Raw genomic sequence first — 17,300 nt, 5'->3', positions numbered from 1 at the left:
CATGGATATAATTAAATTCAAAAATTTCTTCTCACGAGCGCAAGCTACTCCGCATGGATTTATAACAATAAATTTACATGATCCAAGAACAAGATATCGTGTGGGTATTGATAAAATATTTGGGTAACAGGGGGAGCAGCAGAGAGGGTACCTACCAACGTTGGTCGTCAAAAAAATAAACAAGAAATAAATAAACACGTAGAGTACTTTATTTTTTCAGATACTATTTCGAACTGAGGTTTCATTAGTACAATCGTCCATTACAGAAATAAAACATCTCAAGGAAAAGTTCATTTGTAAAATCTTGACCTTTCTACGAGATGATTTATTTGTTTGTTTTATTTGTTTTGTCGGAATTCTATGGTCTGTTCACCCTCTCTGCTGCTTGGAAACATTGTTGGTGTCGTTCACTTGCTTCTATTTTTGCAAGGATGGAATATCCATATAACCGACTTCGTTATTTTGTAAACTCTGCAGCACCGTTTTGCTCTAAATATTTTGCTCTCTTCAAAAAGCAGTAATTATTGTCATTACGACAATAATATTGCTAAAACGTCAGGGAAATTCGAGTCTTCTTTTCACGTTTTGCACTTGGAATGTTACATGGCTGACCTTCTTTATGATATATTTACCCCGAAAGTGGAGAACTCTATAACCTTCACAATGAAGGCTGCTAAATCTGTCAACCAGGCTTCAGTTAACGACACTACGTAAATCTTTGTGACAATTTTTATCCATGTTAATAATAATAATAATAATGAGGACTTTGTATAGCGCATAATCTTTAGAAGCTCTAAGCGCTTTACAACATTAGACAACACCTATAAGATACAAATCATATAATAATATTATTACAAAAACAAACACCATGAAATTAGAAAAACATTAAAAAAATAAAAAACATGCTGAGAATATTTAACGTAGGGAACATTATTAGGTCTTTAAGTTTGTTTTTGCAGTCGAAATAACTGAGTTTTGAGAGCACTCTTGAATGTGATCACTGACTGTGTCTTTGTGTCTAAGTTAAGTGGGCAATTCATTCCACGTTGCTGGGCCTTGGTATGCAAAAGAACGCTGTCCATATGACTGTTTTCATAGTGGGAATAATGAGTATACGATTGTCAGAGGAGGAGCGTAAGTATCTTGCTGGTGTGTACACTTGGGTGAGATCGGATAGGTATGTTGGACTAGAGTCTGACAGTGAAACGTAGCACAGACAACAAATTTTGTGTTTGATTCTGGATCGAATGGATAGCCAGTGTAGGGTACAGAGCAGCGGGGAGGTGTGCTCTGATCGTGGTACTCTAAGTATGATCTGAGCAGCTGTGTTTTGAACTTTTTGGAGTAGATATTGAGATGAACCAGACATAATTGAGTTACAGTAGTCCAGTCTTGAAAGTACAAATGAACACACAAGTGTTTTAGTGGCATCATCTGAAAGATATTTGCGAATTGAGCTGATGCGTCTCAGCTCAAGATATGCAGCCCTGCATATGTTCATGACATGTTGGTGCAATGTGAGAGTACTGTGCAGAGTAACACCTAGGTACGTACTGATTGTGTGAATTTAATGTTGGCGTTGCTGGTATTTATTGTTTGAGGTAAAGGACGTGAATGAGAAAGTCTTTGTGTTGTGATCAGAATGGCCTCAGTTTTATCATCATTCATCTGCAGCTTGTTACATATCATCCATGATTTCACATCAGAAATGCACCTCTCTACACCTTGGATGGTAGCATCAACTTCAGTTGGGTGGCTAGATTTGTATATTTGGGTGTCATCAGCGCACAATTGGTGAGACACTGGATGATGATCTATGACACTTGAGAGCGGCTGAGTGTACAGAATGAAGAGAACAGGTCCAAGAACAGACCCCTGTGGAACACCACAACATAGATCAACTGGGCTGGAGTGTATTCCATTTGCAGATACAATTTGTGTCCTGTTGACCAAGTAGGACTTGAACCACAGTAAGGCTGTATCATGAATGCCAAATACATGCTGGAGACGGTGAAGTAATATATCATGGTCTATTGTGTCAAATGCTGCAGACAAATCAAGGAGGGTGAGGACTGTAATCTTTCCGCTATCCAACGCAGAGAGAATGTCATTAACTACTTTTAGAAGAGTAGTTTCAGTCCTGTGGCAAGGGCGATATACAGATTGTACATTGCTAAAAAGACTGTTTGAATTCAGATGAGATACAAGCTGGGATAGAACAACCTTTTCTAAGATTTTTTATATGAATGGGAGATTAGAAACTGGGCGGTAGTTCTTTAAATCGTTATGGTCTAGTGTTGGTTTCTTCAGCAGAGGCTTTACAATACTTGTTAACAAACTGCATGAAACTATTATCATTATAATTATTACTATTTCTTTTTTAGTATCCATCTACAACAGTTTGACTCTATTTTCTGTACTTTATGCATTAACTTTCCTACGATAAACATTTTATTGCTAACTGTTGTGTCTGATTTTTCAATGGCGTTTTCTTCCAACGAATTGTTTCCGTCCTTTGTATTTAGCCTTGGAATAGGTGAAACCAATTTGGACAACGTCTGTTCACGAATCACGGTATTCACCGCACATTGGATTATTTAGTTTCACTTTTACTATTCTGATCCATGCATGTAAATAGCTGTTCGTATATTACCAGGTCAATTTGTGCCCTAAACTGCCTGTAGCGCACTTGACAGGATATGCCACTTGGGTTTTCATGATCAATGAAACACGTATAGCAGTTCTGAGATTTATGCTGTTCCACTTATGCACTTTCCCCGACATTTCTCCTTCGTTCAAAGCACCAGATGGAGCGATCCTGTGCGAGATCCACCCAAGACTCAGGGTCAGTAATAAAGTGTTTCAAGAATAACTTGAGGGAATCTTTGAAACGTTTCTTCTGATCACCCTCATTAAGTTTCTCTTCTTTTAGCTTACCGCAGAAGATCTTTGGCAGTCGCTCTGCCGACCTCCTTGTGACGTAGCCTGCCCATCGCAACTTTGATTTCATCTGCAGCATGTGGAAGCTTAGACTGTTTGTACTTTTAATAACCCAGATGTGAGATCTGGCATTCAGGGAAAGTCGTCAGAAAATAGATTACGAACAGTTACTTCCTATAACTACGTCTTTGACTGTAGTCTAATCAGATTGAAAGAACTAATTTAGGTAACAGAAGTCACACCCAGTGTCGAAGTCACAGAAGGCATAATTTAGCATGGCAAAGAACATCATAGCATTCAATGAGGCCAGAAGCGGCCTTGTTTGACTTCAATAAACTGGGAAATGTTCAGATGATTCGCCGTCATCCACGACACGAGCGAGAAACCAGAATTTACCATGATCTTCCTAAGTCCTCCACAGCTGACTGTGTCAAAGGCTTCTGTCAGATGATCAATATCGTATATAGAATGAAATTCTGTTCCTAGTATTTCCTCTAGAACTGACGAGCTGCAAGCACCATGTCTGTGGTCTCTCGCTCTTTCCTGAAGCAGCACTGACTCTACTGCAGGACACCTTGATCGATGTGAAAACCATCACGACGACTTTCTTGGCCAAAGGCCACAATGGATTACTGTACCAAAGGTTTCTGTCAGGCCAATGAATAATTCGTACAAGTTAAGAGTTCTTTTCCTGGCATTTATCCTGGAGTCGATGAGCTGCAAACACCATGTCTGAGGACCCTCGTCTTTCCCTAAAGCCACGTGGACTCTTAGGAATAAGCCCTTGATTGATGTGATGCAGAATTCAAGCAAGGGATTTGCTGGCTATTTACAGCAAGGAGATGCCTGGATGTTTGTCACAGGATTGTATGCGCCTTTCTGCTTGTACAAGTGGATGATGGATGCATCCAAGGACATAATTCCTGGTGTCCACAATGACTAAGCATCAGTCAATTTCTCTGCCTTGTATAAGCCTCCAGTTTTGCAGACTTTTGCTGGTATAGTATCTGCTCCAGCTGCTTTACCATTTGACAGCAGATCAATTGCTTTCTCAGCATCAGGCAGCACTGGAGAATCAGCAAGTAACATTTTGATTTCCAATTAGGGCAGTTGATCAGCCTTCTCACTGACAGATTATTGTTGATTGAAAATGTTGTTTAAGCATTCTGCCCATCTCTGAAGTACCTTTTCTTTGCCAGTGAGTACTGTGACACTGTCAACATTCAGTTCTGGAGTCTCCTAGTGAATACGGTATGTAGACTGTCTTCAGAGCATCACACAAGTTATTCTTGTCATTCCTACCTATACAGAAACTGAATCTCGTCTGCCTTACTGCTCAGTAAACATCTTGCAAACGTTAAGTTTGTTACAGATATGGGGGTTGGGTGAGGGTTAGAAGCAATGCATAACAGTATAGTGCAGGTAAGAACATGTGACAAATTCTTGTGTTTCATTGTTTCCACCTTTTTATATTTTTATTGTCCTGTTTATTGCTAGATTGATGTACATTAGGATAATCATGACAAAACCAGGATGGTATCAAATTGGTTCTCTCACATCACAAAATTATTTAAAAATACAACGTCCATGGCAGGTAAATATGCTCATTAACTTCCTTCTAAGTGTGTGTGTGTGATTTGGATTTTTAAGGTAGCTTTAAAAAAAATTAAATCATATCACTATGATGTCTGCAGTGTGGCAGTTTATAGTGATGTCTTGCACTGGGGCATTGTGCTGCAGATATATAGCATGATGTCCCATGGAGTCACACCAAGCCAACCAGTCCTAACACTAACCTCTTAATGCTGAGCGCCTAGCAAGGTAGCTGTTAGTACCATTTTAATAAGTCTTTGGTATGATTTGATGGGTTTGAACCCGTGGCCTCTTGCAACCATATTCCAAGCATAAGCAGGAAGAAACAAATGGCTATGCATTCACCTGTTGGTATTGAAATTGGGCATGAAAGAAAGATTCATTTGGAAGCTTAGAATATAACAAATATTTTTTAAGGTCAAAGACCTTTACTCTTTGTGTTTTCTTGTCCTGCTTGAGGTGCACAAGTTTTCTTGTCACATGCAAAAGATACAAGCAAACAAACTGACAATACAGTAGCTATGTATTGCTTCTAAATAAAATTAACAACAAAGGATATATTAACCATGGATATTCTTTTAACTTTAGAAATGACTGATTTGATGTAGCATTCATGCAATTATCTTGACTAATCAGATAAAATCAAGAAAGTAAAACTGCATTCATTTTGCTGATTATCCATGCTTTTCAGAAATGGTGTCAACGTAAAAAAGATGAGGCAACATACTGATATCAAATATCTTTTATGTTAAAAATCAATATAAATTGTATGCACCTGTCTCTAATGACTTAAATAGTAATTTTTAACAGAAGTTTTGTATACAGGAAAGCAGTGAATGTCTACAACTATACCCTCTGCAGGTTCAGGGATGTGGATACAATATACCTGATGTATGGTCACTCATTGGTTAGTGTGCCAAATTTGCAACTGAATGATTATGGGTTTTTGTATCCTGACATGAGATGAGCCCAGACTGGCTACAGAAGTGTGTCCATGAGTAAGGCACTTTGCTCCATTTAGCTTGGCACTAATAAACCTATTTGTATTGCTGAGTGGTAAAACACCAGACCAAACTAAATAAAGTTTACAACTATTACAAAGTTACAACATTCAAAAACATACTTCTAAATAAACATGAAAATTGGTTGGTCTTATTATTCTCATAGCAAAAATGCATGTTACAATACTGATATAAAGTCATTAATAATTCAACACAATACAAGTGGAGGATGAATACTTAAAACATTTCCAAAAAACAAAAACTAGTTAGGACACAAATTCAGAGAAAAATTAGGATAACTATTTTCCATTGCAAACCACTTAATCTGATAATTAAATTACTGAAATAATATTCTGAATATCCTATTCTATTTTTTCAGTTTTTAACCAATTCAATTCACAAATGAATCTGAATATTTGAAAGTATTAAAAAAAACAATATAAAAAAGGACAAAGTACTGATAAATAGATGAATAAAATAAATCAACAAATAAAAAATAAACCCTTCCTTCTTTTCTTTTAAGTGAAAAATATTATTCCACTTTTGAATTCAATTTTTGTTTAGTTTAACCTTTGGAACAGGCACAGTCTTCAGTTCTGGATCAGAGGAACAAAACGAAACTACATTATCTCTCATTCACACTAATGGGCAACAATGTCTATACAACTGAAAACCAAGTATGTAATATAAAAGTAACTGCAGATATGCATACAACATCACAGATATATCTCACACTGGGCACTACACATACACTCACCAGCACTATGTGGAATCAATGAGCTATTCAACAATATAAAATACACAGGCAATATCAAAACATAACTATAAAAGTCAAAGCAATCTATTAGTTTATACACATAATTTAAACAGCAAAGGCAAAAATATGCAACTATTTACTTGATATATGTTCAGAAATTCATAAACATTTTGTTTGTCTCTCCCTCTCTCTCCTCAAAACAGTGAAAGCTAGTACAGGATAAATAGCTGCGTAAAAATCTGATATCAAAATCTAACCATGAAGACTTTTAGCACAAATATAGAATTTTCTAGGACACAACAGGCTGAGAGAGAGAGAAAGAAAGAACACAATCTCTTATTAAATTAACCTAGCTATACAAAAAGCATGCCCTGGAGTACCTGTCATGGAATGCACATTTTCAGAAAAAAATATTGGAATGTATACTAGCACTACGAAAAAATAAAGTAATTTCATCATATGAATAATTCAGAACTAGATCAGCATGTGCATGAAGCAACTGAAAAGCTCCACTCTTTAATAAAAATTTTCAAATGCTCCCAACAACACTATTATGAAATATGCTTCATGTATTATTTCACTAAGATATTTTAAGTGTAAAAAAATTCATAAAGTGAGAATAAGTTTTCTAAAACATGCTTTCAATTCATGTCAAGATCTTTGATTAAGTCAGTCTCAACTATTTAGGGTAAACAATATACTTCCATAACCTCTTGTACATATTTGCAAATATTGTTTTGAAATAGAGGAGGCTGGAACTTAATTTCTTGAATAAATACTGTTCTTACTATTCCTTGCTGGTCATCATTATCAGGGCCATAAAACTTAGGGATCAAAGATGGATTTCTAAGTTTTAATTTTGTCAAAACATTGAGGAAGACTTTAATACCAAAAGTAAAACATTGTGGATCAATTTTTTTAATATTCCTGCATGATCCAGCAAGTGTCTAAACATGGCAAGGCACATGTTTAAACAAAGCAAGGCATACACATTTCTTAATCTTTCTGGAACAATTACTATACATTTTGTTTACAAATTATCAAAAAATTAATTTACTTCAAACCGAATGCACTCAACTAGCACATGCTATTGCATTATTTTAAAACAGCTAATGGTTCAAAATGAGATTTGTAAAATTATCTGGAATAGGCCTGATTATGCAAACATGTTGGATATTAGCTGCCTAGATTATTCAGTATACAGAAAATGGATATATATGACTATAATATTTTATTTTCAAGATTTCCTTGTGTGTGTGTGTATATATATATATATATATATATATATATATATATATATATATATATATATATATATTCTGCTTTAACATAATACACCGAAATCCTCTTGACAAAAGCATTTCATAGCATGTCTATTGCACTAAAACACATATGCTCATGTTTGCATGCATGCACATATACACACACATACATATCTCTGAGTATATGTATGTCATAGTGTGCTCAAATGCTCATCTGTTTTTGAAGCTAGTCAAAACATTTTTTAAAAACATTAAAATATTACAATAAAATTCCCTCCAAATGCAAGGACAACTCTGTACACTGCTCCGGCTATGTGCTATCTATACATACATAGAATAAGCACAAGAAGAACAAAAGTAAAACTTACAACACAAATACTGTACATACAGCAAGTAATCCCAGAAGATGCTATCTTCGGAATTGATGCCATGATTATATGTACCACTTCTTCTGAATCAAGACATACAGAAGTTTCTATATAGCAATATTCTGGCATGAAAATATTAGGCACAACTGAAACATGTACTACTGTGAAACTTTAATAACTGCTGAGACTGGAGTAATCCCTAGTTAGTTCAAATACATACAAAAATTATATCATACAGTTGGTATATAGAAATCCAATATGTTGATGAAGCCAATCACACATCATACAGTTGGTACATAAAAACCCAATACGTTGATGAAGCCAATCACACATCATACAGTTGGTACATAAAAACCCAATATGTTGATGAAGCCAATCATACATCATGCAGTTGGTACATAAAAACCCAATATGATGATGAAGCCAATCACATTATACACTTGGTACATAAGAACCGAATATGTTGATGAAGCCAATCACACATTGTACAAGTTGGTACATAAAAAACCCACTACGCTGATGAAGCCAATCACACGTCATACAGTTTTTCTGGTTACCGTTTGTCCTAGCATGGAAAGAGAGAGCATGCCACATTTTACTGAGAAATATTTCTTACTTCTAAGTTTTGGTGCTACCAAGACACTGTTGATAAAATGTATGCTTATATCACACATAGTCTTATAATTAAGAAGAATAGCCATCACACAGAATAAAGCCTTGCTTCTTGGTAATAAGAGGTTGGTGCATCAAAGGGAGAGAACCATCGCCAAGTGAATGGATGACCAAAGACAGATTTGATGCTCAGCCAGTAGGACCTTTTCTCCGAGCTTCCCCGGTCCTTCTTCAGTTGCTCTATACCCTGAAGACAGAACAGAGATGGATATAGAAAAGTGACTAAGAAATCCAGTGAAGGTTAGCACCAAAGTATTTGAGAAGCAGCCAGTATTGGGAGTTTATTTAGTTTCATGGGAATCCTATTTTAAAATTAAGACAAAAAACAAAATATTTTAAGCTGTCTTAAATCCATGGTTTTGGGAAAAACATTCGTATTTTCTCCACAGATAGATTATATGGATACAAATGAATTGACAGCAATCTGTGTCCCTTAAAATGCTTTCAATGGTTATAGAATCTCCAGTTTTCATATGTGCACTTATTCTGGTGAATATGTGCCGACTTCCATTATGAAAATCCTACAGTAAATGTCTGCATTAGTTACTGTAACATCAATAGAATTTAATACTAATATCAATTAACAACATGCATTTTAATAATTTATTTTGCATAAACCATGTATATTTGCTTATAAGTTGAGCCCAACAGCAATAACCAAGATCTGCCGGAACATTATGTACCATCAAATTTTAGTCCATGCAGTTTGTCAGGAGTAATCAGTAGAACAAACAACACACACCCTGATCTGTTGAAACATTATGTGACAACAAATCGGGGTCTATCTTGTTTGCATCTGGATCTGACTTTTAAGTGGGTACATATGGTATTTGTTTCAGTTTGTATCAAATGTTACATGCAGTGTCAGACTATATTCACCAGAATAGAGTTACCAATTTCCACTGAAATGTGAAAATCTGGAAAAAGTTCCAAAGAAGAGGCCTTCTGCATAAAAATTTTGCACTGAAAAGATGCAAAAAATTAAAGAAAGATTATTTCAGATGAATGTGACAGTTTAAATAATTGTGGCTGCTCAAGCCATGGCATTATAGTGAGGACTAAGTGACCCTTATGGTGAGAGGGACACAATCACAGATGTCCCTATGTCATGCTCAAGCACTCCATTATTACCTCCCAAGTACACAGGGCATGGAGATTTTCTTATCATCTGTGACTACTGAAAGTGCTTCTACCAGAAATTTCTCATTTCTGATGAGGTTGTTCTTTTTCTATGACTGATTATAATTGATATACATTCTAACTTTTATCCTGAAATACTTATTTTTTTTGGTTATCTCTCATTGTATATCTTAACTGGCTTTAATTAACGATCATGAATATATACAGTCTATTCTGAAAATTGAATTCAAAATTCAATAATCTTTCTTTCCCCACCTAGATATTTAGGACCACCCCATATACTAACAAAATGTGGTTTCTCCAGACAGATGTTCTCTTATCAAAAGTCCTAACACTATATAATCAATAAATCCATGCATTCAGAATTTGGTCTCTCAAAACAGGTGGTCTCTCATAGCAGAGATTCATTCAAGACAGGTTTTACTGTACCTCATTCTGCATGCAATAAATGTGATAAATATAAGAAAGTTCTAACATTTGACTTGAATCCATGAAGTCAATCAAAACTTAGAGAATGGCAATGAAATTTTGACTCAATTTTAAGTTGAACAGAGGCCTGAACTATTAACATTTGGCAGGAGAAGGTGAAAATCTGAACTTGTTCAAGGTCTTCTACATGTAAAATCTCATTCCAAATATGGCTTGAATCCCGAGAATTTATTACGAAATATATCAGTGACATGTAAAATTAAAAATATACACCAAGAAGATTGATATTCCCCATCAACTCTCTACATGCAGTACAATGCAGAAAAAGATAGAATTATTATGGTTGTAATTAGTGACCAATAAATATCAACTAATTCAAAAAAGTCTTTATCTGTGCACTCTTATATAAAATCATAGACCTAGACCATCCATCTTAACTTTACATGTCACTTAAAAACCTTATTCAAATGTTCTATGTGATGAACAGGCAGGGAATATGGACAAGTTTCAATAGCACAATCTTGACTTCTTTTTGTACTTCAAGAAACAAAGAACAAATAAATTATTACATTTTCATTAATTATATACCATAAATAAATTGTACATGCAGTTTATTATGAAAATGCTGGGCCATCTAGCAAGAGGATTGTAATTTAAGCATAAGAAATCTAGATGTTACATAATTTAAGCCACTGAAACTTGAAGAACTCTATGACTTAATGTTAAAATGTAGTCATACATTGTTGTCTGATATCTTAATTCAATAATACCCATGAATCCTTTCTATTAATATTCAATGTTACTTCTTGAATCTTCAGAGAAATTATTGATTCCAATTTTAAGTATCCTTCACATACAACTCTGGGTAAATAAAAATTGCAATTTGCAAAATTCTGAAAGACAACTGAGAGTGAGTTAACTTTGGTAATCACTGACACAGTTTATTTATTGCCAATTTCAGAGCCAGTTTAAGTGTTTACCAGCATACCTGCACACATTTTGTGGACACAGATAATAGAATAAAGGCAAGTAGCTCACATAATATGCTTGGAGAAGTACTAAAAGAATTTGGAATCTGAAGTACAATAAATGCTTCCATTTGAGTACTGTGAATTTGCTCCTAAAACTATTACTTCTTAATATATGAAAAGCTGAAACTGTTGTCAAAAGATTTCAAAGGCCAATGTAAAATTTCAAAATCAGGAGAAATCAGGAGTTACATGCTCAGTCTGGAGTAGCCATATTAAAATGTTTTATGAATCTGTACAGAAAATTTGGATCAAACAGAATCAACAGCCCCCCGGGACAAGTCATACCAAACACATAAAAAACTGGTACTAGTAGCTGCCTCGCTTGGTGCTCAGCATTAAGAGGTTAGTGTTAGGACTGATCCGACTGGTGTCAGGATAATACGACTGGGTGGGACAAATTGTATACTTTTCAATGAGTAATATTTTAGATGATTTTTAGTGCAGATTCTTTAAGAAATGTACAACTATACTGACAGTTTACATCTATATCAACACATCTGAATCTCTTCAATTTTAAGTAGGTGCAAGAAAAACTAAAATCATTGCATCCAGCATGGTCCACTCACCATTACTTCATTTCTTTTCATACCTTGGCCTGTGATATCTATGGAGCAGGCATATCCATCTGTGTGTTACTCCTATCCATCTGTCTTGCCTAATCCTGTCGTGTCATACCTATGGAGCAGGCATATTCACTTTCTGTTACCCATATCCATCTGTATTGTCTAATCCTGTCATGTCATATCCTTTGTAAATTTCAGTCTCCTCAAAAACTTTAGAATGACCCCTGATTTGGTGTGAGTTTGGCCTAAGTGGTTTGAGCATCCACCTTGGATGTGGGAGGTCACAGGTTTGAACACCAGCCGAGTCATAACAAAGACTTATAAAACTGGTACTAACAGGCGATTTGCTTGGCACTCAGCATTAAAAGGTTAGTGTTAGAAATGGTCAGCCTGGTGTCAGGACAATGTGAATGGGTGGGACATAATGCTATATGTCTGTGGTATGATGCCCCAGTGCTAGAAATCACTATAAACTGCCACACTGCAGACATCATAGTGATATGACTGAAAAATTGCTAAAACTATACTAAAAATCCAAATCACACACACACACACTTTTTCTAATGTTATATTCATTCCCTTATCAGTTGATATCATGGAAAAAGATAACTACACACCTACTACACTTGCTACTTTAATTTTAAATACTTTCAAACTCATGCTAGTTCTGTAGCTACTCGTTTTATAGATCCTTGATTGGGTCTGCGATAAAAAACTCTTATGAAACTGTTGGAAAAGGATGTCTCTGCTTATATTATTCACCTTTTATGTCACTGGTATAGCCATCTTATTCTCTTTGAGATAGCGCAATGCCCAGTCATATGTCTTTTAAGATATAAATGGGATCAGATGGGGAGGAGGCTTGTCCCATTTTCTCTTTAACATTTATCATATGGATGATATGAGATGGAAATTACATAAGAAGGTTATTTAGTGCCAAGGCAATTGGAGCAAACTATCTTGCCTAAGGACACACCACGGCAGCTGACCCGGGTTGGTTAGATGGTAGGACTTGAACCCACACCTGAGTCTATCATGCTAACCAATGAGCCATGACAGATCTCAATGTTTGTTTTAAAAGATAAAGTTGAATCTACACAGAAATACTAGTCTAATTTCATACCAATCAATTTTCATATAAATTCAAGAAAAAGGAAGTGCTTAACATTTCAACTTGTCTGGTATGAACTTTATCTTAATGATCAGAACACTGCCATGCCATTTCAAACAGGTGGTGAAATAACCTCAGAACTAATTGTAAGAATAAGCATTAATTTGATGTGTCCAATGAAATGCCACTGGTGGAGTGCACCAAATACGTATTGACAGCAAATGCTGAGAATGTCTAGACTGCGACTTTGTATCCTTCTGCAGCCATATTGCTCTCTGTGAATGAAAGCAGTTTTGGAATATTGTTCACAATGGTGACAAATTACATCTTTTTTGACTTCATGGAAAAGGCAGATGATGTTCTGATTATTTATCTTAAGTTATAAACTGAATTTCAATTTTTTAACAGCTGATATGTGCATAAATGTTTTATTAACAAATTGTGTGTAACAACAGTCACTCATTTTCACTATTATTACTGTTAATAACACTAGCTCCTTGATACATGTAGGTAGCAGACCCGTATGTGTGATTTACAGCTATTGTGCAATTGTCAAATTTTACACCACAGGAGATTTCACCAGCTGAATAACTTGAAAAGTTCACATCCAAGACCTGCCTGATAGTGTTTGAACCTTTTCTGGCAGGACATTGTGAGGCTGTGATCGGGACATTGCATCTGAACGACAGCAATATTTTGACCATTAATTACAGCAGGATTGAACAAATACTGGAACTTAATGATACAGATTTATTAAAGAGAATTTTACATTTTCATTTGTATGTCAAGTGACTGCTCCAGTGGCCTAGTATTATAGCATCCACATCAGATGCAGGAGATCGTGGATTTGAACCCCCGCCAAGTCATATCAAAGACTTTAAAAAATGGTACTAACAGCTGCCTCATATGGTGCTCAGTATTAAGAGGTTAGTGTCAGGACTGGCAGGCCTGGTGTCAGGATAATATGACTGGGTGGGTCATCATGCTACATGTCTGCGGCATGATGCCCCAGTGCTAGACATCACTTTAAACTGCCACACTGTCGACATTGTAGCAATATGACAGAAAAATTGTTAAAGCTACATTAAAGTCCAAATCACACACACACACATACACTGGTCCATTCTTGGTTAGACAATTGATAGGATAGGTATATGATAAATATCGAGATTGGCCACTTAATAATGACAAACCAAAGCACATTCAAGTAGATCTGGATCTGCAGTTTGCTTTTAGTACAGACCAAGATTTCACACTGAAAAATACACATGTAGATATGGATGTACAATGTGTGCTTGAAGAATAGATCAAGACTTACCACTAAATAATATATGCACATATATTTGGATCTACAATGTGTGCCTGAAGAATAGATCAAGACTTACCACTAAATAATATATGCACATATATTTGGATCTACAATGTGTGCCTGAAGTATAGATCAAGACTTGCCACTAAATAATATGCACATAGATTTGGATCTACAATGTGTGCTTGAAGTATAGATCAAGACTTACCACTAAATAATATGCACATATATTTGGATCTACAATGTGTGCCTGAAGTATAGATCAAGACTTGCCACTAAATAATATGCACATATATTTGGATCTACAATGTGTGCCTGAAGTATAGATCAAGACTTGCCACTAAATAATATGCACATATATTTGGATCTAAAATGTGTGCCTGAAGTATAGATCAAGACTTGCCACTAAATAATATGCACATAGATTTGGATCTACAATGTGTGCTTGAAGTATAGATCAAGACTTACCACTAAATAATATGCACATAGATTTGGATCTACAATGTTTGCTTGAAGTTTAGTTTGGTTTTGTGGGTATAATGCCACTTTTCTGGACTTGACAGTCTTATACAGGACAGCCAGTATATTTGGAGGAGGAAGAACCCAGGAAATCCCCCAGAAGAACCACCATCCTAAAGGAAGAAGTACAGACTAAGACTTGCCACTGAATAAAACAAAAACATGTCGATCTGGATCCTCGCCGTTTACTTGAACAACAGACCAATGATGGCCAATGAATGATATATGATTAGGCATGGATTTACATTGTTTGTTTGACGTACTGACCATGATCTGCCACTGAATAAGACACTTGGAATCTAGATCTATGCTGTTTGCTTTAAGTACAGACCAAGATTTTTCCACTAAAAAATACATGATTAGATCTTGATTGAACAACTTTGGCCTTAAGAACAGATAAGCATCTGCCACTGACTGGACACATGAAAAATTTTCCCAAGCACTTGTCCCTGGGACAAGTGAGCTACTTTAGTTACTTGTCACTGTTTTCATTATACATGTACTCAACACAGTACACTTATCCACTACCCGGCTTACACTTTAACTTACAAGCTACATTTAAGATTGATCGTTAATTGGGCCAAAACAATGAAAAGTGGTCTAAAGCGCTCTCCATTACAGATCACTGCCATCTCACCTCTGTCTGCGTAGGTTCGAGTCTCGGATTCGACCAATGTGGGTATGTGAGAAAGCTTGCCAGTAGCTTCTCGAGGGTCGGTGGTTCTTTCCGGGGTTTTCCCGGGTTCTTCCTCCACCATTAATGCTGGCCGCCATGTATAGCCTATCGTGTGATGAAAAATGGCGTTAAACCCTACAACAACAACAACTCATACATGTCTCCAAGATAAATATATAATACGCAACAATGTTTTAACTTTGTAATGCAAGAAATTGCAGCTATACACAGAACATTTTATTTCTGAGTGGTCATCCCATTTACAATGAAACCTTTAAGTAATCTAGGTATCATAATTTTCCTTTTCAAGGAGCTATCACAAACCTTTATGAGGTTGTTGTTGTTGTTGTTGTAGGGTTTAATGCCATTTTTCAGCACACAACAGGCTATACATGGCAGCCAGTATTAATGGTGGAGGAAGAACCCGGGAAAACCCTGAAAAGAACCACCGACCCATGAAAAGCTACTGGCAAGCTTTATCACATACCCACATTGGCTGAATCCAAGACTCAAACCCATGCAGACAGAGGTGAGATGGCAGTGATCCTTAACGGAGAGTGCTTTAGACCACTCAGCCACTCTGGCCAATACCCCTTTATTAGGTAGAATTGGAGAAGTTAAAAGACTGAGTATGCCAAAACTTTATGAATTTTGTTTTGTCAGACATTGTTACGCATGCCTGCCTCAGATCACCATTATTTTTTATATGAATTTTTATATTAATTTTAATAAATTGTCACACTAAAGAAAAGATGCATGCAGATATTTGTTTAAGTATGTAATAACTTTTCACAAGGAAATGTCAGCAACTTGCATTTGAAAGAATTCCAACCGTCTCCATTACCACCAACTTTCATATTAATTGATCCATTATGTTCAAATTGACAATCTACTGAGCCACACAGGAGTGCCATGAAGAGGAAGATTACTGATTGGCCACAACAAGTGGTACATTTCTAGGCCATTACCCCAAACTCATTCTGATCAATCAGCTGTTGTCTCAACATTGTCTGATTGATTTATAAATAGATAAAGTTGGTGGGAATGGGATGAAACACTTATAATATTCATTTGAAATATAAGGTGGCAACATTTTTCTTGTGAAAATTACACTCTTATGAAAATATCTTCTGGCATCCTCTCTTTGGCATGACAATGTGTCAATAAATCTTCAGTTCTGTAAATACAAGTTACCCGGGACAACAGTAATGTTGCCTGAGAAGATGAAAATTCATAAATATTTTGACATTTTCAAAGCTTCTCAGATGTCTGACTTGATAAGATGTACTTGCTGAAAGGGAAATGTTGTCTGCATCAATATTATATCTAAATTACTGAAAAGTGTACATGTAAATGTGAACACCATTAAGTAATCAAGTGCAACTGCACTCATAACATGTTCCCAATATTAACTTCTGTTTAGTATTATCATGCTCACATTGGGTTACTGTGTAAACAAAAACAAGTTCACTTCCTTTGCAGCATGTTCTAGACTGACAACAATTTTATTTATAATTAACGTATGATATATATTCTTAACAGGTGTGGAGCTTCAACAGGGTAGAAGATGCACTCAGAGCTATTCTTAAGGTGTGAATCTGCATCTACTTGACTCAGGGACAAGTATGTAGTAAAGTTTAACTCAGCTCAGCCGATTTTTAACCTGTCAAAATCAGAGGAAAAGTGGCTTTCTTCCACCTTGACAGAATACACAAACAGATTTTGATTTTCATTGTTTGCATGATGTAAAGAGAACGATTTGCCACTTAATATTGATACACAAGTTTAACTTGGATCTAAAATGTTTGCAAGAAGTACAGACCAAGAATTGCCCACTGAATAATACATAGTCAAACAGATCATTATTTGCTTAAGTATATACCAAATTTTGCCTCAGAATAATAAACAAGTGGATCTTGAAGTACAATA

At 35.8% G+C, this 17,300-nt stretch overlaps 1 protein-coding gene across 2 annotated transcripts in view; it reads right to left on the bottom strand.

Annotated features, from left to right (window-relative positions):
• Nucleotides 1-5,093: 5,093 nt before the first annotated feature.
• LOC149780951 (palmitoyltransferase ZDHHC3-like) overlaps nucleotides 5,094-17,300 on the bottom strand; it is a 73,604-nt gene continuing 61,397 nt past the window's right edge. For both annotated transcript variants that reach the window (XM_089938051.1, XM_089938053.1), the window contains one exon: nucleotides 5,094-8,780. In XM_089938051.1, the coding sequence (XP_089794177.1) occupies nucleotides 8,622-8,780 (159 nt within the window). In that variant the 3' untranslated portion in view covers nucleotides 5,094-8,621. The remainder of the gene's footprint in view (nucleotides 8,781-17,300) is intronic.

Source organism: Sinohyriopsis cumingii, chromosome 16 (assembly GCF_028554795.1).
Source record: "Sinohyriopsis cumingii isolate HCF-2022 chromosome 16, ASM2855479v2, whole genome shotgun sequence".
NCBI lineage: Eukaryota > Metazoa > Mollusca > Bivalvia > Unionida > Unionidae > Sinohyriopsis > Sinohyriopsis cumingii.
The sequence above is the reverse complement of the archived record's forward strand: the minus strand, read 5'-3'. Positions and strand labels throughout refer to the sequence as shown.